The sequence below is a fragment of the Macaca thibetana genome, chromosome 5 (assembly GCF_024542745.1).
Source record: "Macaca thibetana thibetana isolate TM-01 chromosome 5, ASM2454274v1, whole genome shotgun sequence".
In the NCBI taxonomy this organism is placed as follows: domain Eukaryota; kingdom Metazoa; phylum Chordata; class Mammalia; order Primates; family Cercopithecidae; genus Macaca; species Macaca thibetana.
The window spans coordinates 179,394,819-179,422,123 of NC_065582.1; the positions used below are offsets into that span (position 1 = coordinate 179,394,819).

General features: G+C 51.7%; 2 protein-coding genes across 4 annotated transcripts in view; one reads left to right on the top strand and one right to left on the bottom strand.

The window, feature by feature from the left end:
• Window positions 1-27,305, top strand: part of MRFAP1 (Morf4 family associated protein 1) — a 572,854-nt gene that overhangs the window by 380,473 nt on the left and 165,076 nt on the right. The gene's annotated exons all lie outside the window — the stretch shown is intronic.
• The window catches only part of PPP2R2C (protein phosphatase 2 regulatory subunit Bgamma), an 873,451-nt gene that overhangs the window by 131,395 nt on the left and 714,751 nt on the right, over window positions 1-27,305 (bottom strand). Inside the window, exon 2 of one of the 3 annotated variants that reach the window (XM_050792129.1) lies at window positions 19,487-19,673. In XM_050792129.1, coding sequence (XP_050648086.1) covers window positions 19,487-19,556 — 70 coding nt within the window. In that variant the 5' untranslated portion in view covers window positions 19,557-19,673. Of the gene's footprint in view, window positions 1-19,410; window positions 19,832-27,305 lie in introns of those variants that run through there. The other 2 variants (XM_050792128.1, XM_050792131.1) reach the window with 2 other exon arrangements.

A 27,305-nucleotide genomic window follows, 5' to 3' on the forward strand; every position in this document is an offset into this window, starting at 1 on the left:
CCAGATCCTGTGAACACTGGCAGTGGAGTCTAACCCTCAGGGCACAGCTGGATTTTCCTCACTTCCCGGCTCCTGGGGCCCACCCCAGTCTACCCTGGTCCCCTCTCTCCACTCTTGGCTCACTGTCTTAGGACATCTATGGGGTGGAGTGGGGGGTTCAGCACCAACTGCAGGTAGTGGTCAAGATAAAGGTTGGGGTGCTCTGGCTGGTATCTGGCATCTCCTCCAGGCTGACAAATACAAGTACTGCCTTGCCCTCGCTGGTCCTCAGTGCCCCCACTTTAACCGGAACATGGGGTTTCTCACCTTATTGAGCAAATGGTTACCCAGTTCTTCATCTGGGTCACAGAAAAATCAAGCAATAGTTCAACCTCACTCGCACATCGTGGGATCCCGTCTGGGGCCTGGGCCCTCACACCTGCGTGCTGCTTCCCTCAGCAGTCGTCCTTTCTTCCAGAGAAGACACTGGCATTTGCGGCCCCAAGATAGAGTCCTCATCTCACAGAAGAGGAAACTGAGGCCCAGAGGGCTGTGCACCCTGCACCACCTTGGAAGGACCCAGCAGCCCTAACCCCTAGGCTTTCAGCCGCTACTCTGAATTATCACATGCCCTCCCACTGTCCCCACGTAGCCATGCCTATGTAGCCAGAGAAGCATCCCAGTTTGGGGTTTTGATGAGGGGTCACCTGCCAAGCTGGTACTGTCCACAAGGCTTATGTGGGGCCCACAGGGTGAGACCAGGAGACTCCCAGCCTACTCCGAGTGTTCCCAAGCCTGGAAGCAAAATAGCTGACTGAGTTCTTGGCCCAAAGGCACAGGGATACTGGGGACCAGTTCTGTCCCACAGAGAATCTCGGCTCCATGATCAGCAGGCTTGCCTACTGCCTACTGTCTAGAAGGGCTGCTGCCATGCCTGGCTCCAGCTCCCCATGGCCACACTGCAGGCAGCCCTTGGCTGGTTAAAGGGCGAGGCTGATCAGGGTGGAGCAGAATGTCCTTCCCTGGGATGCTGAGAGCCAGGATGGATGCGTGTGGCTCCCTCCGCCCGCAGTCCCACTGCTCATCCTAAAGAGGAGCAGGTGCGGGACCATTCCTGAGCATGGGACACACCTAACGCCTCAGCTCCATCCACCCTTGAAGGGATCCCCCCGAGGATATTCTTGTCTCTGGCTTAGAACTGGAGATACGGAGTTGAGGGAGGGCCCACCGCAGGTCACACACACCAGCAGTGACACAGGATGGTTGGCCCCAGGGTGGCCAGAGTCCCTCTCCACCCTGAAGATGTAAAGGCAGCAGGGACCGTGTGGGAGACGGATCCCCAAAGAGGAAGGAGCAGCGTCAGGAGTCACAGGAAGTATCCCTGGCATCCCCCAGCCCCAGCCACCCCAGCTCTGCCTCCTCAGCTCAGGAAGACCTCCAGCAGCTCTATCCCATGGGCAAAGGCTGGAAACTGCCCACCCCACCCCCACCCCAGGGGCAGACACACGGTGAGCTCTCCCTGAATGGGAGGGCGGCTTCCTGTGCCTCCATCATATTCACCAAGAACAGTCCCCACCCCCCAGTGCGGGCACGTGGTGTGCACCGGGTCTGGGCCCAGACCACCGGGGCTGTAATGGTTTTTCATAAAACTGCTTCTGCAAGGCTGAACAAACAAGACGATGGGGAGGTCAGTGTGTCCTTCTTGGAGTCAAGCCACACTGAATTAGCCAAGCAGAAAACTCAGCCCAGCTCACCTGTTTCCACTCTGCAGTCCTCCCTACCGCAGTGGCCCTGGCAAGGAGGCAAGCGCATCCCCACCGAGGGCCATGTGGGCCCATCGAGGGCCGTTGGCTGATGTGGGCATCTGCAAGCCTCCTGTGGAGGGGGACGGCCAGAGGGGCGGTGGCAGGCCGCATCCCCACCCAGCCCTGTGTGTAAGAATCATTTCCACCCGGTGCACACCCAGGGCCGCTGGTCTGCCTCACACCTAATCTACCCCTAAAAAAGCTTTCACTCACCTCCTCCCTTCTGTGTTTAAATGAGCAAAAGTATGGGACGCTTTCGCTATTTTTGAACAGGGAAATGGCAGGCCGAGAAGGACCCGTGCTTCCTGTGACTGTTCAGGGATACAAGAGGGTGTCGCTCAGGAGTGGGGCAGTGGCTCCAAGGTCAGACAGAGCCCAGGGGAGGTCTTGGCTCTGCCCAGGCTGTCTGCGGCACACAGTGTTTCCCAGGGAGGGCCAGGGCACTGTCTCCTATTCCATCTGCTTTTCTACCATGTAACCTGGCCCTTCCCCCATGTAAAGGTTGAGTCCAACTGCCCTTCAACCTGGGCCAGCCTGTGACTCGCTTGAACTAAATGAAGGTGACACAATTGATGCTGAGGTGTCCAAGGGGTCAGGAAGGGCCAAGCAGCTTCCACTTGGTTATCTGGGGACGGGAAAGCCAGCTGCCATCAAAGGAGTCCAACTGCCCTGAGACCGCATGCTGGAGAGGGGAGCCCCGCCTTCCAGCTCTCCCCCACCCTGCAGGAAATGTGTGAGTGAGTCCATCTCAGTCCCTCCAGATCGGCCCACCCACCAGCTTGGAAGACTCATCAGTGGCCATTTAGAGCAGAAGGTTTGCCCAGCCCAGCTCTGCCCAAATTCCTGACTCACAGCATCCAGGAGACAGAATAAAATGGTTGTCATCACATCACTGAGCTCCAGACTCATTTGTTAGGTAGTCATGGTACCTGTGGCTCTCACTGCGTGGCCTTCGCCCTGGGACTCAGCCTCTCTGAGGCTCGGTGTCCTGATGTGCAAACGCGACGTCATTCTCACCACCTCCCAGAGTGGACACAGAGCCCTGATGTGATCACCAACGTGTCATTACACAGGAGCTTCCTCCTCGTCACCACCATCGCTATTATTTCGCCATGAAGACGAAACAGTTATGCCTGCGGAGATAGGTGGTGCACCGCACGGCTCCTCCCTGCACAGCCCGAGCCCATCTCCTGTCAGACACCTACCAAGAGATGATGAACACAGCACAAGTCACCATGTGCTAGAGCTGAAATCAATCCTTTTGTGTAAGCAGGAGAGATAGAGACCGACGGGCTTGCGGGAATCTTCAGATGACTCCAGAGCCGCACGGCATTCGTGGACTTACTCTTCTAAAAACCACCCAAACAAAAATGTTTTGGCCAATTTGATTTTTAGTCTAGTAGACAACATCATATTCAAATCTTTATGCAAGCCCTTAAAAACACCTCTAGCCTTACATCAAGAAATTGCATTCCTACCTGTCCAGACACAAGAATAATCTGGAATACGGGACAATGGGCCTTCATAAGAATGCTCATCCCATCTTAACCTAAACACCAAAAGTTGGGGCAGTCGGTGTCCGGCAGTGGGCAGAAGCTCTCTCCATCCTCCACCTGCTGCCATCTGCACCCCAGCCTTCTAGCCACATTCTTGTGGTCTTGCATTGACCAAACACCATCCAAGGAGGCCCAGCCTTCCTCCAACACACTGAGCAGCTCCCAGCCTGCCTGGAAACCCTCTCCACTCCACAACCTTCACCTCCACTCCCCTTCCACTGCCCACCCTGGCCAACTCACTGGGGGCCTTGTCACCTCTGCTGGAAGTGCTCACACCCCCTCTGAGCCCCTCTACTCTCCTTTCCAAACTCCCAAAGACTTTGGATGACTCTCAGTTCCCTCTCCCTCCCCTGCCTGGACAGATCACCACCACACCTGCCAGGATCTCCAAGACTGTAAGTGAACACTCCAGCAACCCTGAACACACCACGCTGTGCTGTGCCCATAATATCCCTCCTGCCATGAACGCCACCCCCTCCCCCTGCTGCCTACTGCTGTGGACCACCAACCGCTTCTGCCCACAGCCTTCGCATCTCTGACCACCTGCTCCCAGGCTGCAACTGGGCCCACTGCGTCCCTGCCCCTCACACAGGATCACAGCCATCTGTTATGTCTCCTTGGTTCCAGAAATCCTGGGGAGGGGGAGCTGCGCCCTATTCCTTCTTCCTGTATCCCCCTACCCCACCCACACACCTATTATAGACAATCGACACTAATCGGATCAACGAATCCATACATAGTTATTGAATGAATAATTACACCTACACCATGAAATATTATGCAGCCAATAAAAATTATTAACTCAGAGTGCACAATAATATGGGAAAATGTTGACAGTGCGTTTAATCTTTCAAAAGACACAAAATGTATTTATAGTACAATCTGCAGGGGGTAGTTAGAAGGAAATGCAACAAAATGTGAGCAACGTTTCTGGAGTAGTGAAATGAAGATGTTATTTCCCCCCACCTCTTTATTCTACTGTCTACATGTTCAAACGTGTCTGAACGTTCAAACATTCTGTAAAAATACAGAAATAAAATTAAGATCTCAAAAAGAGCACCTTAACATACACACAACTTGGCTCACAGAGTCTGCCGATACGGGACACATTATCATGATGGATTATATTTTCACAGCTTCAATAAAGAGCCGTGCCTCTCCTTGGGGCTATAAAATATTCAGGGCTGTTTTTATCACCTTTCACATTGAAAGCTGGTGTAGGAACCGCATCATTCAGCCCCTGGCTCCTTCGGCCAGTTCATTCCATGATGGATTGCTCCCGAAGAAGACAGGTTGGCTGGAGGGCTGCACACTGAACACAGTGGATGGACAGCTCTGGGTGCCCCTCAAGGTGAACCATGGGCTGCCTTCCCACTTCCACAGTGAGGAATTCCTGTGATTTAATATTCTTGAGCTGCCGCCTTTAGTAAGGAGGATATTGACGGCAATCCCCCTGCCAGGGTTTGAAACATCACTGTGGCCTGACCACGTGGAGGGGCCACACGGTGACCACTCTGACCACTTGGAATGAGCGCAGGCAGTCCTTGCTGTACAGGTGGTGTGGATCCATAAAAATGAGCGTGAACCAGGTGCGGGGGCTTGCACCTGTAATGACAGCACTTTGGGAGGCTAAGGTGGGCGGATCACCTGAGGTCAGGAGTTCGAGACGAGCTTGGACAACATGGTGAAACTCCATCTCTACTAAAAATACAAAAATTGGCCAGGTGTGGTGGCAGGCACCTGTAATCCCAGCTAGTCAGGAGGCTGAGGCAGGAATTGCTTGAACCCAGGATGCGGAGGTTGCAGTGAACTGAGATGACGCCACTGCACGCCAACCTGGGCGACAGAGTGAGACGCCATCTCAAAAAAAAAAAAGAAAAAAAAAAAAAGGCATGAAATCTGAAACCATTTAAAGCCATCCTAATGATCAATGAGGAAATTACAATTGTTTTGTGGCCTTTAAAATTTTTTGTCAAGACATTAAAAAGTCTTTTATGGACAGTTACAAATGCATAGGGAATTTTTTTTTTCTTTTTGAGGCAGGGTCTCACTGTGTCACCCAGGCTAGAGTGCCGTGGTGCCATCACAGCTCACTGCAGTCTCAACCTCCTGGGCTCAAGTGATCCTCCAGCCTAAGCCTCCTGAGTAGCTGGGACCACAGGTGCATGCCACCATCCTTGGCTAATTTTTTTATTTTTTGAAGAGACAGGGTCTCACTATGTTGCCCACGCTGGTCTCGAACTCCTGGGTTCAAGCGATCCTCCCACCTCAGCCTCCCAAAGTGCTTGGATTACAAGTGTGAGCCACAGCACCCAACCAGGAAAGTTTTTTTAAAATAGTACAACTAACATTTATTTAGTACACTGTAATTTAAAACATTAGAAACATTGAGATGTCGAGTGCTTTATTTCTTTGTAAAAGAAGTATCGAGAGAGTTTGCACAGTGCTCGTTACTGTTATTGTATACCTTACGATACCAAAAAAGCACCCTTTCTATGCTTTGGAGAATTATCTTTCTCCAGATCAGCTTTCAGGATTTTATCCTCTGTGATTTCAACACTGAAATATCTTCAAGAGTTCCTTTAACGTTTTTCCCAGGCTCACTTCCTCTGGGACATCTCCATGCTTTGGGGCACAACTCCTTTCCTGGTTTATATCAATGTGTTCACCTTCACTCAGCTCCTCTGGCTGCATATAAGAGTTTCTTGAAGGGCAGTTTGCCAAGATCATGGACTTCTATGACTCCGTTTACCTCCAATTCAAATTTCACTTCCAGCATTAACATTTTCCACGTCTTTGCTGAGTATCATCTTTGTTGGCCAATTCCTTCTTTCAGTGATCTGTTTGTGTAAAATGTCATGCGGGCTCATCACTGGGAGTGGCTTAGTCTGTTCAGGCTGCTATAACAAAATACCACAGACTGGGTGGCTTATAAACAACAGGCATTTATTTCTCACAATTCTGGAGGCTGGAAGTCCAAGATCAAGACACGGCAGATTTGGTGTCCGCTGAAGTCCCACTTCCTGACTCACAGTGTCTTCTCGCTGTGTCCTAACATGACAGAAGGGCAAGGGAGCTCTCTGAGGTCTTTTATGAGGGCACAAATCCCATCTATGAGGGCTCCACCCTCACAACCTCATCACTCCCCAAGACCTCATCTTTTAAATATCCTCACATTGGGGGTCTAGATTTCAACCTGTGAATTTGGAGGGGGGACTGAAACATTCAGATCAGCAGGAAGGCAAGGAGGCAGCACAACTACATGCTTTGCTGTCTGTGCATGAACTAACAGGTGTGCACAAACAATCAGCAATGGTCTTTGGAAGACAGCAGGTGCTCAGCTGGGTGCAGGGTGCAGCGGAAGCAGGCATGATCCAGCAGGCATGGTGTCTACTGACACGTTATGGGATGGGACCCTGGGCTACATTTCAGAAAGGCCTGTGTTCCAGTCCTGTCTCATGATCTGAGCTGGGTCACCTCTCATTGCTGGGGCTGGTTTCCCATGTCTGTCAGTTATAAGCAACAGAAATTGACCCAGGCTAACACAAGCAAAGAAGGAAGTTACTGGAAGGCTCTGAGGGATCCACAGAATCACGGAGAGAACAGAACATCTAGACAGGTAGCCTGAGAAGAAGGACCAGGAATTCAATGTCAGGAATCCATGACTCTTCCAGTTACCCATTGCTGTGTAACAAAGCACTTCAAAATCTAACGGCTTCAAGCAGAAACCATTCATTTGGTTAATGAATCAGCAGTTTGGGTAGGTCTTGGTGGAAATGGCTCATCTCTGTTCCATATGGATGGCTTGCCTGAGGGCTGGAGGCTCTATCTGTAAGATGGCTCACTCACCTGCTGACAAGGTGGTGCTGGATTTTAGGCAGACAGCTCAACCAGGGCCTTGGTTCCTCTCTGCATGTGCCTCTCCACAAACTGCTTGGGCTTCCTCACAATATGGTGGCTGGCTCCAAGGCAGAAGTACATGACCTGTTTTTTATGTAGCCTCCAAAGCTACACAGTGTCACCTCCCCCATATTGTTGGTCCTTCTCATGATTGTGGAATGGGAGATCCATGCTCAGCAGGACAAGAGTCATGACATCTAACCACATAAAATCAATGCTACCAGAAACAACAAACCAAGGGTCAGTATTTGCAACAGAGATCACAATGACAGTAGAGAAACAGGCAAAGAATGTGCACAAAAAAATTTACAATTGAATATATGCCATGGTCAATAAATATAATAAAGGAAGCTCAACCTCACTGAAAAATGCTTTTAAAGAACACAGCCTATAATCCCAGCTTCTTGGGAGACTGAGAGACAAGAATTGCTTGAGCCCGGGAGGTGGAGGTTGCAATGAGCCAAGATCACACCACTGCATTCCAGCCTGGGCAACAGAGCAAGACTCAGTCAAAAAAAAAAAAAAAAAAAAAAACAGCAATTTTTACCATAATATTGGCAAATATTAAATATGTTGGATCTAGTCACCACTAGTAATGCTCTGAGGAAAGGGAGTTGTTAGTGCCAAGTCTGGCCATCAGGAAAAGTTGACATTAGATGAAGATACTTCAGACAGACCAAACTCTCAGAAGCAGCCATTCCACACCCTGGGGAAATAACCAAATACGCATGCAGAAAGGTGCAAAGATGCCCTCACAACACTGCTCATGATCTTAAACCAACCGTAACTTCTGATTCCCACCAGCATGGAACTCATTAAAATACACAGAAGCAGCATGTGACTGATATTACCAATGATGATGGGTGCTTTGGGCTGAAATGTGCCCCCTCCCCAAGATTTCTTTGTTGAAGTCCTAACCCCCAGAACCTCAAAATGTGACTATATTTGACAAAAAGGGCCTTTAACAAGGGGATGAAGGTAAAATGCCGTCATGTGGATAGGCCCTAAATCAATATGCCTGGTGTCCCTCTAAGGACACAGACACACACAGGAAAGACCGTGTGAAGACACAGTAGGGAGACGTTCATCTATAAGCCAAGGAGAGGGGCCTCAGAAGGAATCATCCCTGCCAGCCCCTTGGTCTCGGACTCCTGAGCTCTAGCACTGTGAGGGAGTAGGCCTCCATAGTTTCAACCACCCGGTCTGTGGCACTTTGTTACAGAAGGCCCAGCAAGCTAAGAAAATGGGCTGCATATTTTCTAACCTAGAAATCTCCCATATCATTAAGGGAAAATTTTAAAGATTACAAAATAGGATACGCACACAGTAGACACTCAAAAACCATTTTTCAATGAATAAAAAAAGTAGAAATATATATAAACCTAGATAGTATGTACATACGCATGCAAAAACATATATACCCAAATATTTTCAGTGGTAGGATTTTCTTTTCCTCCTTTTTCTAAATTTTCTGAACTTTTTTGCTATGACTGCATATGTTTTTTGTAGTGAGACAGCCAATAGAAATCAAAACCCTTTCAAACAAAGGGAAATGCCCCATCTCCATCTGGTTCCACAATGTCAATAGGATACAATCCAAACTCCTTATCTTGGCATTTGAAGCCTTTCACAAACAGTCCTGCCTCCCACTTCCCATCCCGCTCCAGCTCCTCTCTCCACCCCACCCCACAAACATCCTCTAAATCTCGCTGGCCCACAGACCCCTCTCTACACAGGATGCCCTCTCCCAAGACACCAGCCTTTACCCCTGCTGCAGCCAAAGCCCAGAACCCCTCTCCTACCTGATCCACCTGAGCACCACCTATTTGGCTTTGCAGACTCAGCTCAGACATCGCCTCTCCCAGGAAGGCGTCCCTGACCTCCTAGCCACTGCATGACTCTGGACTCTGCATCTCACAGCACCGTGCACGTGTAGACACTGAAGCAGGGAGAGGGGAGGGTCAGGGGTTGAGTGAGGGTGTCTCCAGCGCAGGACTCTTAGTAGGGTTTTTTGGACTGAGAATGTAAAGGCTTGTTTTGTGGGTCATGTGGCAAAGATGGCAAGTCATGTACCAAGATGCAGGTTCTTCCCACCGCAGACTAGTCACTGGGCTGCCCAACCAGGGACTACATTTCCTAGCGCCCCTTGCGTAAGGTAGGGCCATGTGACTAGCTCTGGCCAATGGAATGTGAGGGAAGTGACAAGTGCCACATCTGGCCAAAGTATTTAAGGAGGGAGTGCACCTTCCCCACACCCTCTTCCCCGGAGAATGGAGAGGACACGGGAGCTGACAGATGAGAAGGGCCTGGAGCCCCTCATCACCCTGTGGAAGAGACTCCTGGCCAACTAGGGTCATCCACAATGAACTGTTACAAAGGGATAAACTTCTATGGCATCGAGCCCCTGGAATGTGGGGGTTCTCCTGAGGTCAGGAGTTCAAGACCAGCCTGACCAACATGGTGAAACCCCATCTCTACTAAAACTATAAAAATTAGTCAGGTGTGGTGGTGGGCAACTGTTTGTAGTCGCAGTTGCTTGGGAGGCTGAGGCAGGAGAATCACTTGAACCCAGGAGGTGGAGGTTGCAGTGAGCCAAGATCACACCATTGCACTCCAGCCTGGGCAACAGAGTGAAACTCCGTCTTAAAAAAAATGAAATAAAATAATAACGAATATCTTCAACAAGTCGGTGGCCTGAAAAGGGGATGGAGGCTGAGTCTAGGTCAGAAAAGACGAGAGACAGAATAGCCAAACGCAGGTGCAGGACTTTGGATCCTGGGCCAAACTACCCAACCATAAGAGACATTTGCAAGACAACTGGGGACATTCACAAAATGGACCAGAATTTAGGTAACGAAGAATCAGGATGTGTTTTGTGAGGTGGGATAACAGCACTGGGCTATAAGAAATGCCCTCAACACTCAGAGATGCCTGCAGATAGAATGGGGAAATGAGAGGAGTCTTGGATTTGCCTAAAAATTCTTCAGCCAAAAGCAGGGGAGAGTAAATGAAGGAAGTACAGCAAGATCTTGATAGATTGGAAGCAGTTCAGTAGACTATTTTCTCACAAATGCAAAGCAGTTTCTCCTCTTGTAACACTTGGCCAGCAGTCTCTTCCACAGACTGATGAGGGGCTCCAGGGAGTGGCATCTCTCCCTTCTCTGGGAAAGAGGCAGTGGGGAAGGCGCACTCCCTTCTTAAACACTTTGCCCCGGAAGTGGCACAAATTTGAAAGTTTGCATCAAAACTTTTTTGAAATTGTAAAAAAAATTCAGAAGCTAATCACGATCATGAAAGATCTCCCTTTTATTGAGATTAACGTACAGAGCGTGCACTATTTCATTCAATTCTGCCTGAAAGCCTTGCTGGTTGGGAGCTCTCTCTCTCTCTCTCTCTGCTTCATAGATGGGGAAATTGCCCAGAGGATGAAGAAGCTGCCAAGGGCAAGGCAGCTGTGCCAGACCCAGAGCACAGGCCTAGGAGCCCAAGCCCAGGTCCAGCCTCCAACAGCAACAGTCCTGGTCCTGGGGAGGGGTGGGGGTTGGGCTGCAGGAGGCCAGGCTGGCCCAGAGGAGGCCCTTGGCCTGCAGTCGGAGATCCCATCCCTGCTTGGGGCAGCCCACACCCCAGCTGGGAACCTCTGAGCAGCCTTTGTTCTGCCTCAATGGGACATTCAGCCACGGGTTCTGGAGGACAATGGCCCCCACTGTGCAAGGAGGGCAGTGCCCGTCCTGGGCAGCACAGGGGCCTCCAGGTGTGTCCTGCTCCCGGGCTGGCTGGCAACTAACTGACTCCTGGTCTCAAGCAGAGGAGCCGGACACTGTCAGGGGGCAAGCGTTATGCTACTTTGTACATGCTGTTCCTCCCGCCCAGAATGCACTAGAAAGCCATGTCCCAGCACATCATCACCCCCGACCTGGAAATGCCACCTGCCCTTCAGTGCCCTGACCACGTGTCCACCTGTGGCCTCTGCCGCCGCCATCCACCTGTGCCGTGAAGGGGGTCTCTCCTCCTGCTGACCCCTCTCAATTGCCTTTCATCGCAACACAGATAGCAAGAGCACCAAGCTAGGCAGTCTAGTTCAAATCCCAAAACCTCCTAAGTGCAGTGCATAATCAGAACTCAACAGGCCACCCGTCCCTGCCCTGGGTTCCCAGCCAATTGATGTAGCAGTCAGGAGTGTGAGTTTGGCAGGCTGAATTCAAAACCCAGCTCTCTCCCATACAAACCATGTGACACTGAGCAAGCACCTCAGCCTCAGTTTTCTCCTCTGTAAAATGGGGAAATAATATACATAACACCAGGTTTGGGGCATCTCTAATAAGATGCATGTAGCTTCATGTCCGGCATATAGTATTATAGTACGTAGCCAATAAATGGTGAACCATAACAATGGCTATTGTGTTTGTTTTGTAATTATTTCATCCTAAAGTCCACGTGGATCATTCTGCCCAAGGGCTTACTGGTGAGATGTCTGTCTTTGCAAGATCCAGTGTAACTAACAGGACTCCCCAGAGTGCGAGGGATGCGCAGACTCCTCCAGCAGCTCCAGACTCTCTCCTGAGAAGCAGCTGGGTCCCTCAGTGGCATCCAAGACACTGGGAAAGAAGAGTCCACATTTCAAGGCAGACACAGCCTTGCTCTTCAACTTTGTATGTCTAGAATCTAATGTCACCCTGGCACATAACAGGGATCAGCCAATACCCGCTGAACAAAAGGAAAAAATGTTCAGCCTCATTGGTATGCAGATGTGAATTACAACAAATATTTTTCATCTTTGATATTTGCAAAGGTCAAACAAATTAGACTACCTAATGTTGATCAGCATGTGGTAAAAGAGAGAAACTTTCTGGAGAATAATCTGCCAATGTGTGTCAACAATATTAAAAATGCTCATGATCTTTGTATGAAATAGCACGTGTGGAATTCCTTCTGAAGAGCATCATTCCAAGGTTAGGAGGAAGAATGGGAGTAGGGGGTCTTCACACACACAAATGGTGTTCATTCCTGCAGTGTTAGTTATGAAAATAAGAAAGGGAGGGAGGGGAGGGGGAGAGAGAGAGAGGGAGGGAGGGAGGGAGGAAGGAAGGAAGGAGGGAGGGAGGGAGGGAACTAAATATCCAGCCATAAGGAGATGATTAATTGAACTACTGAATGATGACACATTTATCACAGGAATAGTATGCAGCCAATAAAATGATGGTTGTAAATACATGTACTGTGTGACTCGGGGGCGGGGCCGAGGTAACCAGTCGCCCTTCTTCCTTGCTGGGACTTAGGATTACACAGAAAAGACTGGCTGCAAGCCAGGAATTTAAAAATCTACTTTATTAATGGTAAATCTGTAAGAAAAAAAAAAGAGCTATGGACCTCTACTCCACCTCCCCACCCCTTGGTCCTGTGGGGAGAGGTAGGTCTAACATCTAGCCTGTAAAATAAGAGAATTGTTGGCCTCTCCCCTGAAGAGCAACCTGGAAGTCACAGGCCCATGGACCCAATGGGTGAGAGAGGAGCACGGACCTTTAATATTGTAACCCCTCCCCATAGGGAAGAGCCACCCAGTGGATGGCAGGCTCTCACCATTTCCACCAATCACGAAAGCCAAGGGGATAGAAGGCGGAGCCAAGGAGTTCACCCTACCCAGAGTTCCAGCAAAGTAGGGTCAACCCTATAATTTGTGGGGCACAGGGAAAAATGAAAATGCAGAGCCCCTTGTTCAAGAAGCAAAGGAAAAGCATCGTGAAAGGTACTAAGACACAAAGCCTTTTCATGCCATCCATATTTTGTCATGGGGTTATTTGCTATTTAATGTCAACTGAAATTTAAAAAAACAAAACCAAAAGCTTAAACTCTTACCATGCATTTTATCACTCACCACTCTATTGTGCACTTCCAATTTTAAATGCAAACTTAAGAGCATGTAACGAACGTAGACTCACCGAAATGCACAAGTTACATTTCGCAGATGGATTTTGTTCTTACCAGAGCAGAGGAAACTAACTTAACTGTTCTTATTTCACTTCTAGATATGTGTACATTCCACCAACACCCTCTACCCTTGGACTAGGAGGAAAAGGAACTGTGGGTGCCCTATTTTTCCCTTCTCTTCTGTGTCATCATTTTCACTGTCAGTGATTGGCAAATATGAAGAAAGGACACCATTGGGTTCCTGGGCCATTTGTGTTTCTTAGAAGTCACTGCATTAGAACATCAGTGCGTTGGAGCGTCAGTTGAAAGCGTGGCCCCTGCCTGTGAAACTGCAGACGCACTGAGAAGGTGCATGAGCTGTCCACTGTGCGTGGGGCTCAGATGCTCAAGGGAACACAGGGTAGCGTGCTGTGGGAGCCACTGTGTGGAACCACAGACTTGCCTGCCGCACATGCCCCTCTGCTCATTCCCAGGCTCCCCCCCATCCCATCAGACTTCACTTACAAAACACAGGATCCAAAGTGAAATTCTTAAAAATCTGAAGATAGTAACAGCAGAGCATGAACCCAAGCACAGGTCCTTCTGAGTGTGGGGTCCTAGATGACCACACAGGTTGCATACCCATGAAACCAGCCCTGGAGCAAAGCCCTGGAAAATTCTTATAATCTCAGGCCAAACTAGAAAAGTAGCCTTCAAAATTGTTGATACAGACAGATGACAGTTTTCATTAAAAATAGACACGAGCATTAAAAAAAGACTGGAAGGAAATACCCCAGTTGCTGAAAGTGTGGCCCTCTGCTTGGTGGACTCGCAGGAGTTCACTGTCCTTCTGTTACTCCCCACCACGCTCTCCATGGAACCTAGTGCTTCATACAGTGGTTCTTCCAGCCTCAAGGCCTAAACACTTCTTACCAAACATCCCTTAGCTCTGCAAGCTTTAAGGATAAATACTAAAAACTGTAGCAACGGCAACAGCCAGGAGATGGAGTGGAAAAATTTTATTAGAATTTGATTTCCATCTTCCAGAAAGAAAATGAGAAAAACCCTGCTCTGTGACTGCACCAAGCTTTAAGTTCGGGTTGATTAAAAAGAAACGAGCACATTGCTTACAGCAGTGGCGTGGGAGCTGGCCTATACTACAGTTTGGGGAAATTGACAGCAGTCGCCTTTTACACATGTAGAACTTCAGAGTCCACATGCCCTTGGTTCCTTTGAGCCTCATGACAACCCAGGGCACTAGGTGGTGCAGGGAAACTGAGGCTCAGAAACTGAAGTGATTTGACGGAGGACACCCCAGCACTGAAATGGGGCCCACACCCGCTGTGAAGCCCAAGGGAAGCTTATGTAAGTGGCATTTCCAAACGGAAGCAAAAGGAACACAGAATCTGAACAGTCCACATCTTGATTTTCAAAAGTCAAAGGCTGACTCTCCCTAATCTCCCTCTGTGCCACCACTAATGTCCCCCCTCTTAGCCTCAGTTTCCCCATAGGTTGGGGGTGGAAGTTGGGCTAGCCAGTCCGATGACAATTCTAAGGGCTAGTCTAACTCTGGCCCCTAAAGAATAGACATCATCACTTACCGATTATATTTATTAAGAATAAACTGAGGCTCACGGAGACCATATGACCAGCCCAATATTACAGACCCAGGGTCAGACCTCACCAGGAACCCAGATCTCCTGACACCAGATCTTAGGTTCTCTTATCTGGCCAAAAATACCCCCTCAATAGGACTGAGGAAGGAAAATAAGAAATTGGTAACCTCGACTTGAGTGAAATGAAAAAGGGTTCTCAAAACAGAAAGCAAACAAAAATTCCTCTGGGTTTTATGTATCTCGAGTCTTAGCTGTGGGTTACAGACCAGCCTCCTGGTTTTCTTGATAGGCAGTCAGGGCTGTGTGAGTTGGGGTGCCATTGGCTGCAAGTAACAGAGACTTGAAAGTACACAACGAAAAGGAAAAGTACCAGCTCATGTAACTGGAAGTTCAGAGGTGAGCTGGACATCAGGCCTGAATGCCCTGGATCTCACTCACTCTCTGCCCTGCGATCAGTGGTGTTGGCCCCATGGTGTTGGCCCTCATGGTGTCGGGATGGCTGCCAGCCACCACAGGGTTTCCCTGTTCCCATCACAAGAGAGGGACCAACTTACCTGCGGTTCTCCCTATTTTCCACTCAACCTCCAGAACTGACTCCCACATCCATTCTGGAACCAGTCACTGCAAGGGGAATGAGATCATCCTTGCACTGATCAGATCCAGCTATGGCCCGAGATCTCTTACTAGGAACCATATGTGTTCTCCTTGGGAGAAGAGAGACTAACTGTTGTGGGTATCAGCTGCAATGTCCACCATAAGGGTGCAGATTTCACTAAATGCTGAGTCTCCCAAAAGCAGCACCTCCTCTTCAGTGTGGTTTCCTGGGCAGAAAATAGATGGTATCCAGGGCACAACTAGTTCAAAACCTGCAGACAACTCCATGCAGGAAAACCTGCCTGCCTGCTGCGTTCAGACAGGCCCAGGACCCCATGCTGACCTTAGCAATTCCCAAGCACCCTTCACTTCCTCAACTATAAAACGAGGACAACTCTGTGGGAATAAACAGACTACTCTGAAATCACGCAGGACATCTAGGGATGGGAGTCAGGAAAACATGGGTACATCCTTTTGCAGATGCAAAAAGCACGAGTGTCCAACAGAGTGTGATGGCTGAGATGCTCAAACGAGGGGAAGCTGTGCCTCTGGCCTCAGCTGAAAAGCATGCTCCTTAAGTGCCTTACCTGTCAGGCACATGAGAGTGACTGTTGCTTCCCAGACAGACCCAGTCACAGCAGGATCTACCTGGTTAGCCTCAACCACCTCCCCTTGGCTGAGCTCCTGTGTCTTGGTCATCACTGCCTGCCCAGGGGAGGATGTGCTTGGCAAATGGTGCTAAGCAAAGGAAGGATGGATGGGTTTTGTAAGTTCAGTCTAGTCTGGAAATGCTTATTCAACTCACCCTAAAGCTAAGTACTGGGGCCCGCCGCAAAAAGAGAAAGAACAGAACCAGGAAGAGTCCTTCCTGGAACCAGCTCCTGAGAACTGTCTAACTAGATGGAGACGTCCTAGCAACCTCCAGGGTCCAGCGCCCTATCAGCTGCTCTGCTCTCCCCACACCCTGACCCTATTCATGCAAAGTTCTCTGTGCCCCCAGGTGGCCTGCATGTGCACCTAACGATCACCATAACCCTCAGTGCAGTGGAGCCCAGCCAAGAGTAAGCCCCCTAACCCTGCCACCAAACAAACAAACAAAAATCCAACCTGCTCTGACTAATTCACACTAACATGTGAAGGACTAACAAAACCTAAACTCTTCCCAAGATGTTTGAGATTTTACAAGAGACTCAGGAACTCAAGCAGGGCTCCCGTGGGCAAAGATGACATTTGACATGGGGCCCAAAGGATGAGAAGGAGTCAGTGGTGAGAAAGGCAGGAGGTGGCTGTTCCAGGGAGGAACAGCCGGTGCAAACGCCCTGAAGCAAGAAAGAAAATGGCCTGCTCGAGGAACAGGAGGTAGATCAGAGTAGCTGGGGTGTGGCGGGGGACTGTAGACACAACCACTGGTAGAACAGGAGTTTGTGCACCTAGTTTTTTCTCAAACTGAGCTTTTTAGCATCCACTATTTGCCCACAGGCTCTTCCAGTTACAAGTCATATAAATAATAACAATGCCATGTGTTAAACGCCTCCAACAATCCAAGCACTGTGCTGGGCACTTTCTGTATTAGCAAAATCACTGATCATCCCAGCAACCCCCTGTACGAAAGGTCGTTATTATTTCTCTCTTTACAAAGGGAAAGTGAAGCTCAGGAAGGTGTAGTAACTTGTCCAAGGCTGCACAGCAGTCAGGAGTCAGAGGCAGGATTTTAACAGGATTCAAATCTGACATTCTGACATTCAAATCTGTGACCTTCCCTGTGCGCTGAGCACAAAATACAGTCAGGATGCAACAGTGTGAAAGTGTGTTTTTCATCAGGGAGGCCAAAATTCTACCTATTATAATGATGATGATTGTTTCTTGTTCCGATTCTGCTCTCTGCATCCGCAGCACCTGAGCCCTATGCCCTGCACACACGGGCACTCAGTCTGGACCAGCGACAAGGCCAGGCCTTGGTTTGTTCATCTAAAGGTGGGGATAAGGCATAGGTGGGCCTTCGAATGAGGTCCCAGCACACAGCAGGTGCTCAGCATCCTTTGGCTGCGTGTTAGCAATGCACAGCTCCGAACGGCTCCTTCATCACCATTGCACCTGCTCCTCACAGAAACCCCCAGACCCTGAGGGCAGGATTCACTCCCATTTCACAGATGGGGAGACTGAGCCCTGGTGAGAAGACAGACCTCAAGGTCACATAGCTCCCTGATAGAACACAGGCCGCACAAGGGCAGGGAGTCTTTGTCCAGTCCCCAGGGATAAAACAGTGCCTGGCACGCAGCAGGTGCTCGGTAAATATCTGGTGTCTGGATGAAGGATTGGATAGCACTGCTCTGACTCCCAGAACTGTGCCGTCCCCGTTGCTGTCCCTTGCTGAGAGCTGGTGAATTTATGAAAGAAAAGGGGATGGACGGGGTGCAGAGGGAATTAATGTTTGAAAATGTCCACCATGGCGCTTTCTACGCCTAGTCCCACAACAAGCCCTGCACCCCATCCCATCATCATCCCCAACGTAGAGATGAGCAAACAGAGGCTTGCTCCAGGAAGCCAGACCACAGCGAGCCTGGGAGCAGGAAGCAGCGGGGCAACCTGCCAAGATCCGCTCTTGGCCTGAGCCAGGCCACCGAGGCACGGGCCAGGAACCCGGCGGCTTCCTCCAACCCTCTGTCGCTGCAGGCTGCGAGCAGAAAGCACATCCCGGACCCACGCTGATCCCGACTCAGCCTCGCCGAGGCGGGCGACAAAGGGCCGTTCTCAGCTCCCCCGGCCTCCCAAAGCCGCGGCCGGGTCAGAGCCTCACCGGCCAGGAGGCCCGGGCAGCCGTGCCCCTCTACCGCACACACCCGGCGGCGAAGCGTGACTCAGCGGTTCTCCCGCCGGGAGCGGGCGCGGCCCCCGCAGCCTCCCTCTGCCCAGGTCCCACGCCCAGCCTCTGCCTCCCGGGCCAGGGCGCCCCGAGCCCGCCCGCGCCCGCGCTGCACTCCCCGGGCCTCCGCGGGGCTCCAGCTCCGCTCGGCCTCATTTCCGGCAGAGCCAGGCTTCGAGGAGGCGGACCCAGCCGCAGGAGCCCGGTCCCCGCCGCCCGGCCCACTCGGTCTCCCTGACACAGGCACCCACGCGCACCTGCCCCGCGGGACCCGTGCCCAGGGCCCCTCCCACTGGGGCACCCACCCAGGGAACCCGCGCACACTTCTGCGGCCGGGCCAGCAGCCCGTGGGTTAGCGGCTGACCGTCCCCGCATCCGGGCAGGGCTCCAGCACAGGCGTCCCCGCGCCCAGACCTCCCGGTCCCCATTCTCCATCGGGGTCACTCCGCGGGCCCTGCCTGCGCGCGGAAGCTGTCCCCACTGTTCCCCTAGCAAGGCAGAGCAGGGGGCCCCGGAAGTTCCCGGCCTGTAAGAGAGGGGCGCTGACCCACCAGCCTCTGGGTAGGGTGGGGGTTGGGGTTGGGTTTGTAGGGCCAACTTAGGGGATTTTAAACAGGGCCTATTTGGGATGACATGTCCCACTTTTTGGAAAATCCCGACAGTTAGCCCAGCTGCTCCTGTCTCAATATAACTCACCAGGAATAAAAAGGCCAGCCCCAAACTAGCCGCCTTCTCCCTCCCATTCAGGGACCCTGCCTCTGGAGGACAGGGAGGGGCCTGGGCAGGCGGGCCTCCCAGGAGGATCTGGCAATGGATTATGTTTTTCCCCCCCTAGGTCCCTCTTCTCCAGGGAGAAGACAGCCTAGAAAATTCTGCGGGCTCCTGGCAGGGCTGAAATTGCAAATCCAGGATTTTAAACCATTAAATTTCCCCGAGATTTCTTCACCAGATTAGCCACAGGCATGGCCTTTTAAAAAATTATGGTCAGGGCCGAATCAGGATGCCACCTGGCCTGAGAGCGGCTGCCTCCCGGAGGGCGGCGCGGAGGAGGGCGCTGCCCTGTCCGGGCGCTGGGCAGTGGAGGCCGGTACCCTCGGGCTCCCTCCCTCCTGGGCCCCGGGCAGGGTGGGATGGGGTGGGGTGGGATGGGGTGGGGCGGGGGGACACGACACACATCGCGCGGTCCAAACCTTCGGAGGGCATTCGGTGCGACGGCATCCCCACGCCGCGGCCGGCCGGAGGGGTCTCAGACAACACGTACGTTACCTTCAGTCACATAGCTGTGGTCCCGCAGGAAGCTGTGGTTAATTTTCCGCGTGTCCGTGTCCTCGCCCATTGAAGGCCGTGCCCGGTGCTCTGGGCATGCCCCGCCGCCACACACCGATGCAATCCGCAGAGGTCGCGCCGGGCGCGCGGGCCATGCCGCCGCAGCCTAGCAGGGGCGCGGGCCGCCGGGGCCCCGGAGGGAGGGCATCGCGGCAGGGGGACGGGCGGGGGCGGCCGGGGGAGGGCGCCGCGGTCAAGCGATCGCGCGGCGGGCGGGCGGCGGCCGCGGGTTCGGGCGGGCCGGGGCCCAGGCGCGCATCCCGGCCGGCCCGTGCGCGCTGCGTCCGTGCGCCCAGCGGCGGGGCCTGGTGCCGGTGCGCCTGGTTGCGGCGACGGCGGCAAGGGGACGCGCGCGGCGCTGCGCTGCGCCGACCAAGCCGGGGCCGAGCTGGGCTGCGCGGGCTAGGGCCGCCGCCGCCGCCGCCGCGGCTGTCGCAGGCCCCTCCCTCGCGCCGCCCGCTCTCCGCCCCCGCGGCCCTGCAGGTGGAGCCGGCGCCCAAGCTGAGGCTGCACCGCCGTGCTCGGGCCCTCGCGGTAGGCACCTTGGTGCTGGGTGCGCCACGGGGGAGGGAGGAAGGAGACCGCCGGCTTGCGGGAGAGTGTGATCAGCTGAGCTTGGGGGGAGGGTACCTTGGGTGCCCAGGTGCTCCAGTTATGGGAGAGAAGGCCAAGGGCAGGGGGGCTGGGAAGGGGGCAGGAGGAGGGCAGCCTCGCAGGCAGAAGGCAGAAAGGACTGGGAAGGAGGGAGTGGGGTCGCAGCTGAAGAGGGCGCACCTGGAGAATGGGTACTCGTGGGAGGGGAAGGACACTGGACCCCTTCGTTAGTGGAAGAGGGTGGGTCGTGCAAGTTCTGGGGCCCCTTGGGAGCGCCGAGTACATGTGAAGAAGCTGGGTGGAGGCGGTCCAGCACCCGACAAGGCACAACTGGATGAAATGGCTGGAGGAGTGAGTGGGCCTCCCCCAGGCAGGGCCCTGAGATATCCCCTCATGCCCGCCTCTCCTGACAGGTGAGAAAGTTAAAGAAACACAGAGCTAGGTACATCCAAAACTAGGCTGGAAAATGCTTCCCCTCCTCCATCCCCTCCCTCCCCTCCAAGCCCAGGACTCTGCCAAACAGGAACCTCCCTCTGGTCATCAGCCTGGCACATAGTGGGCCCTCAAAAAATATTTGCCTCCTGTTTTGCCAAGCTGCCCCTCCTCCACCGTAACCCACCGCCTAATGAATCACAGTCCCCTGCACGGGGCAAAGCCTCAGGGGGATTCAGAGGTGTGGGTGAGGAACCATCAGGCCTCCCTGGGAGCTCAACAGAGCCTTCTTGGAAAGGGAGGGACTCTGCGGCTTGCCTAGGAGGGGTAAGTGCAGTGGGATAACCAAAGCTGCAGGGGCTCTTGGGCCTAAGGCATTAGTGGAGCCATGTTCCAGGTGGGGACTGGTCTGTAATGGCCTCCACTTGTTTCAAATGGTTTTGGGAGAACTCCAGACAGCTCCCCAAACTGCAGTGGAAGTAGGAGAGTCCAAAGGTGTTGGGGCAGGGAGAGTGGGGCTGTGGGAAAGACAAGGGAAGGTGATGCCATCTCAGGTTTCTTGGAGAGTGAGAGGGAGTTTTTGAAGCTACAGCTGGGCTTTCGTGCCTTAGAAATCCCCAGAATGGACCTATGAGGAGATGAAAGGTCCCCACCAGCCCTATCAGCACTTTGCAGGGTGTCATGCAAGGGCTGGCCTGGGGAGAGGCCCCGGGGCCCTGCCAGCACCTGCTTTGGCAGGTGCCCTGCCCTTCACAGCCTCCACCTTTTCACTGTGGAACAAGCCAAAATCTCCCAGGCGTGCAGACTCCATTCAAAGACCAGGTAAATGCAAGGGCCGGAAGGATGTGCTTGTTCTTTGTCGCTTTCTATCCCGTAGGAAAGTGAATGACACCCACATCGGCCCCCACCCACCAGCCTGGCATGTTCTCCTCTCTCTCTCACACCTGTCCGCTCATATGCCCCCCACCTCACATCCTAAGCCCAACCCCCCACTCTCTGTCCACACCCCCTCACCTCTCTAGCGGGGGCCAGCAAAATGGCTACGCTAGGAGAAAGACAAGCTGGGTTCAAGTCCTGACCACGAGGCAGCCTAGGCACAACCTCATCATCATGTGATGGCGGGAGTGGGAGTGGCCCCACGGGTTTGGGTGGCCAGTCCTGCTCAGCAGGGGCCAGGCCTCCTGTGAGCTCTCTTGTTATCATGCTAAGGCCCACCCTCCTGCACATTCGTCAGTCTCCCTCTCTGATCATGGAGAGGTCCCCTCTCCCCATCTGTCAATCCTGCCAAAACACCCGCCCTATGCTGGCATCAGCCTCATCTCCCGGGATGTCCTGGACTGCAATGTAAACAGCCCCACTTGGCCCGACACAATAAATCATCCCTTTCGTCAGCTTCTGAGCCGTGCTGGGGACCCTGCAGTGGGTGGTCTTTCCAACCTGACTGGGCCCCAAGGCCTGCATCCATCCCCTCGTCACCCCTCACCACCCCATCCTGTCCCACCCCCACCACAAGTAGTGGCTGGGATCCTCCAGACTGTCTCCTCCATTTCCTGGAAGCCCTCTCCCTCCAGCAGAACCAAGGACTCTCCTTCAGCCCCCTGCCCACCCCCGACCCCCACTCAATCACACAATCTGCTGCTTCCTCATCTGTATCTGCACATAGCCCTGCCCCCGCTCACAGAAGCCTGAGCTCCAGATCCTGCCACCCCCAGCCTCTCTGTACAGACTCCTCTCTGTACTTTCATTCATTCATGAGGAATGTTTATTGAGCATCTACTATGTGCAGGCATGTTCCCAGCTCTAGGGTAGTGTGGAAGACAGAATCAAGAAATGCTCTGCTCCCATGGAGTTGGCCTCCCAGTGGGGCGAGATGGACAGCACAAAGTGAGCATGAACTGTGTGGGCCATGACTGGTACAGAGGAGAAGGCGGGATGCAGGGATGGAGAGGAACGGGGAGGAGGTGGTGCCATTTTATAAAGGTGAGTGTAGAGGACAGCTCAATAAGGTGAAACTTGTCAGCATCTCTCCAGATGCTTCCCACAGCATAAGCCTGCTTGGGTCTCTTCCACATTCAAAAGCTGTCCTCACTCCATGTCCCTTCAGCCACCAGTGCATTGCATTTCTGCCATTCACAACCACAGTGCCAAAAGATACACTCGCCATCTCCTCACTCACTGCCGTGCCCTCCCACCTGGCTTCTTGCCATCTATCCCACCCCAGAAAAGAAACTTGTGTCACAGGCCATGAGAATGACGTTCCTGTTTCTGGAGCCAGTGGACACATGCTGGCCTCTCTCTGTGCCAAGCTCTCATGAGTCTCACCCTGTGGACAACACGCTTCCCTTTACTTCAGTGGCACCACCTTCCGCTGCCACTTCTCAGCAGGTTTACATACTCCCCTCCTTCTGACAACCCCACCAGGCTGTGTCTCCCTGTGCTTCTGTGCCCCCAACTTGTTGTAATTGACGGAGAGAACATGCATGGAAAGTGGGCTGTGCACCGCACCATGTCCCCTCAAATGCACATGCCGAAGCCCGAACCCCCCATGTGATGATGTTTGCAGGTAGGGCCTTTGGGAGATGAGGGTTAGACAAGGCCATGAGGGTGGGGTATTCATGGAGAGATTAGTGCCCTTATAGGAAGAGACCAAAGAGCTTGCCCACTGTCTCCCCAGGTGCCTACGGAAGCACATGGCAAGACAGTGGCCGCCTGCAAACCAGGAAGGGACCTCACCAGGAATCAGATTGGCCAGAACCTTGATGTTGGACTTTCCAGCCTCCAGAACTGGGAGGCAGTACATTTCTGTTGTTTATGCCACCTATCCTGTCATGTTTATTATGGCAGCCCAAGCCAACTGCACAAAAGTTAAATGTTCAGCTTGAAGAACGACCACAAAGTAAACACTCATCTAACCACCAAGTCAGGAAAGGGCACTAGCCACCTCTCGAGGCCTCCCTCTCTCCCCTCTCTCTCCACTTCCATGGATTGAACAGCTGTGACTCCCAAAGTTCATATATTGAAATTCTGTCCCCTAATGTGATGGTTTTAGGAGGTGGGGTCTTTGGGAGGTAATTAGGTCCCAAGGATGGGGCCTTCATAATGGGATTAGCACCCTTATAAGAAGAGAGTGAGAGAGTTTGCTTCCCTTCTCTGTCCCTCTCCCCCTCTCTCTGTCATATGAGGACACAACAAGAAGTTGGCTATCCACAAATCAGGAAGCCCTCATTAGACACATGATCTGCCTGCGCTTTGACCTTGGACTTCCCAGCCCCCGTTACTGTGAGAAATAGATCGTGGTTTATGCCATCCAGGCTACAGTATTTTTGTTCTAGCAGTCCAAACTGACTAAGACACCACCCCAAAGATAACCCCCATCTTGACTTTTAACACTGTAGTTTTACCAGCTTACTAGTAGAATTGTAAGGTAAGAGTGTTTTTGTAACTGCTTTCATTTGCACAATGTTTTGCTTCTGAGGGGCACTCATGTTATTTATGTATGTAGCTGTAATTTATTCATTTTTCATTGTTGCGTAATACTGTGTGGTGGAAATACACGGGGCTGACCCCACTGTTGTTGGGCATGTAGGTTGTTTGTTCAGTGTGGAGGCCAATTATGAATAACACTTCTGTGGCTCAGCATTCATGTGTACACAATTCTGGGAACTGGCTGAGTGCAGTGGCTCATATCACCAGCACTTTGGGAGGCTGAGGCAGGCAGATTGCTTGAGCCCAGAAGTTCAAGACCAGCCTGGGCAACATGGGAGACCCCATCTCTACAAACAAATACAAAAATTAGCCAGGCATGGTGGTGCACGCTTGTAGTCCCAGCTACTCGGGATGCTGAGGATCACCTGAGCCTGGGAGACAGAGGTTGCAGTGAGCCAGGATGGTGCCACACTGCATTCCAGTCTGGGTCACAGCAAGATTCTCTTAAAAAAAAATTCTAGGAATTGCTGAGTGAGTGACAGGGTCTGTTTGTTTAGCTTTAGTCATGGATGTCAACCAGTTTACCAAAGAGGTAACAGAAGATTGTTCCTGTTGATCCACAACCTCCTTAAATAAGGTATTGTCATTTTGATTCTAACCATTCAGCACCTCTAATACCAAACCCAACATCCTCTCTTAAAACTGGACTGGACCTCCTCTTCGTCTGCACTTAGGATGCACTGGAGTCATCCCGACTCCCACACCTTCACCTGCCACAGCCTGTCCTCCTTCCAGCCCTGTCGATGTGCACTCACACAGAGCTCTCCAGTCCTTCCCCTCCTCGAGCCAGCCTCACTGAGTCAGAATTCAGAGCCTCACTCCTCCCTCATGTGGCCGTGTTCCCCTTCCTGGTCCAGATGTTCCAGGCTCCCAGCTCCACATGACAACATCTCAGCTCAAAGGTCTTCACAGTCTGGCCCCAACTGCATCTCCAGCCAACTCCCTGTGTGCCACGTTGCTTCTTCCCTGGACAGCTGCCCCTCCCAGACTCTGCACCTGCACACACTCATGCTCCCGCCAGCAATGCCATCCCCACATCTCACCTTTTCTCCATTTGGAACTAGCCTAAATGCCATGATTAATGGTGACTCTAGCAGTGGCTAGCATTTATTGAATGGCCACAGGGGAGGTCATTAGTGCTGACCACACACATCCTGCTTCTCGCCTCCTTCTGCGCCTGGGGTAGATTTGCACTTTCCTATCCCTTTTAATATTAGGTGTAGTCATGAGACTTGCTTTGCAGAGTACAAGGTGAGGTGAGTGACTAGCATCTCTTCCTCAGTGGCCTCTGTGGGGTTTGCCAAATTCTTTTTTTCCCTGACTCAGGATCTTGAAAAGCACTCATCAAGATAGATTGTCCATCAGCCCAAGTCCTTAATTGAGTACAAATAACAGGGCCCCTGTTAGATGTGCTGAGCAAGTGAGAAACACCCAGGTGATGTGTTTTGTCACTGAGAGTTGTGAGTTGTTGGTGACAACAGTACATCCTCATCTACCTGCCTGCTACCTCCCCCTTTGCCAGCTGGTGGCTAAGCACTTCACAGAGGTGACTTCATTCTGTCCTCAACACACGACAGCCCTGCCTCAGCCGGAATGAACTAGAAGACTGCAGTCATGAATGACCCTCCGAAACACAGTGGCTTCGTGGCTATTTCTCACTCATGCTGGATGTTCATCTCGAGTGGACTGCAGCTCTGACCCCTGTTGTCTTCTTCCCAGGACGCCGGCTGATGGAGCTGCACATGCCTGCGTTTGTGCAGGGGTAATAGAGAGAGGCAGGGGCCATGAGCTCACTCTACAGTGTTGCTGGCCCAAACAAATCACAAACCACCACATGCAAGTTCAGTAAGGGCAGGGAGGGCACCGTGGGTCATATGGCCACATGACCTCAGCAGAGCATACAAGTACAGTCTCTTTCCAGGATGGGGCTGCTAATGTGTTGCACAATAATATAGCCAACCACAGGACCTGCTTTACAAATGAACAAACAGCACCTTTCTCCCAAGTTACTCAGCTCCTAAGTGGCAATCCGGAGATGTACCCAGGTCTGTGATTCCAGAGCTGGTATGGTCAGCCCATATACCGCCTGGTATAACACAGCAGCTAGCTGTACTAACCTAGCTGCTTCTCTGCCAACATTCCCCTCCATGACCACTCAGGTCCCAGGGCTGAGCTTCCAGTTGGCTTTCTTGGCTTGTTCCACCACTTTGAACCTCGTAGAGACTGGGCAAAACAGTGCCGCAATGATCTTTCCTCCAGTGAAATGGTAAGACAAAAGCCCGCCCACCCCACCCACAGCCCAGGTCGCCATGCCTCTGGATGGAGAGAGAATGTCTTGGAATTCTCAGATATGCCAAGACCCAGCAAATGAAGACCAAGTCTGTGTGGAAGGGCCCAGAGCCATAATCCAGCCCAACACCTTCAAGGTTAGTGATCTTCTGCCCCTGAACAAGTAACGCTTGCGACAGAAAATTTGGAAATAAAGGAAAATATAAAAGTTATGGTCCTGAGTCCAAATATAATTGCCAGAAACCTTTTAGAGTATGTTATCCCAGGACCTTTTCAAGGTAGAGTTTTGTTTTTACATAATCATGATCAGACCTTATTTTTTTGTATTTGTTTTAGTGACATACTTCAAATAGACTAAAATGTATTATTACAATCCCCTACCTTTTGAATATTGATTCAAGAGGAATCAATATTAGCATTGACATATTTGCTTCAGCTTTTTTTTTTACTTATTTTATTTTATTATTTTTTATTTTACTTTATTTTATTTTATTGTAGAGACAGGGTCTCACTATGTTGCCCAGGCTGGTCTCTAATTCCTGGACTCAAGCAGTCCTCTCACCTCAGCCACTGAAGTAGCTGGGACTACACGCACAAGCCAAAGCACCCAGCTTTGCTTCGGTTCTTTTTATTTGAGAAATGAGACCACAGAGATACAGCTGAAGTTCCTTTGCATCCCTTCCTAGTCCTCATCTTTCCTTTTTCTTTCCAGAAGCAAACACTATCCCTAAAGTAGTGCTTTCTTCCCATTTATGTCCTATTCCTTAACATACATACATGTATTGGATCATTTTACGTAATTTAGAAATTTATATAAACATGATCATATTGATCACACCATACTACAAACTGCTTTTTTTCCTAAGCATTATGTTTTCAGCTCTACCCTAGTTTCTTCATTGATCTTGCAAGCTGGCAGAAAACAATCAATGGTGTGCTGGAGCTTGCTCCAAGAACC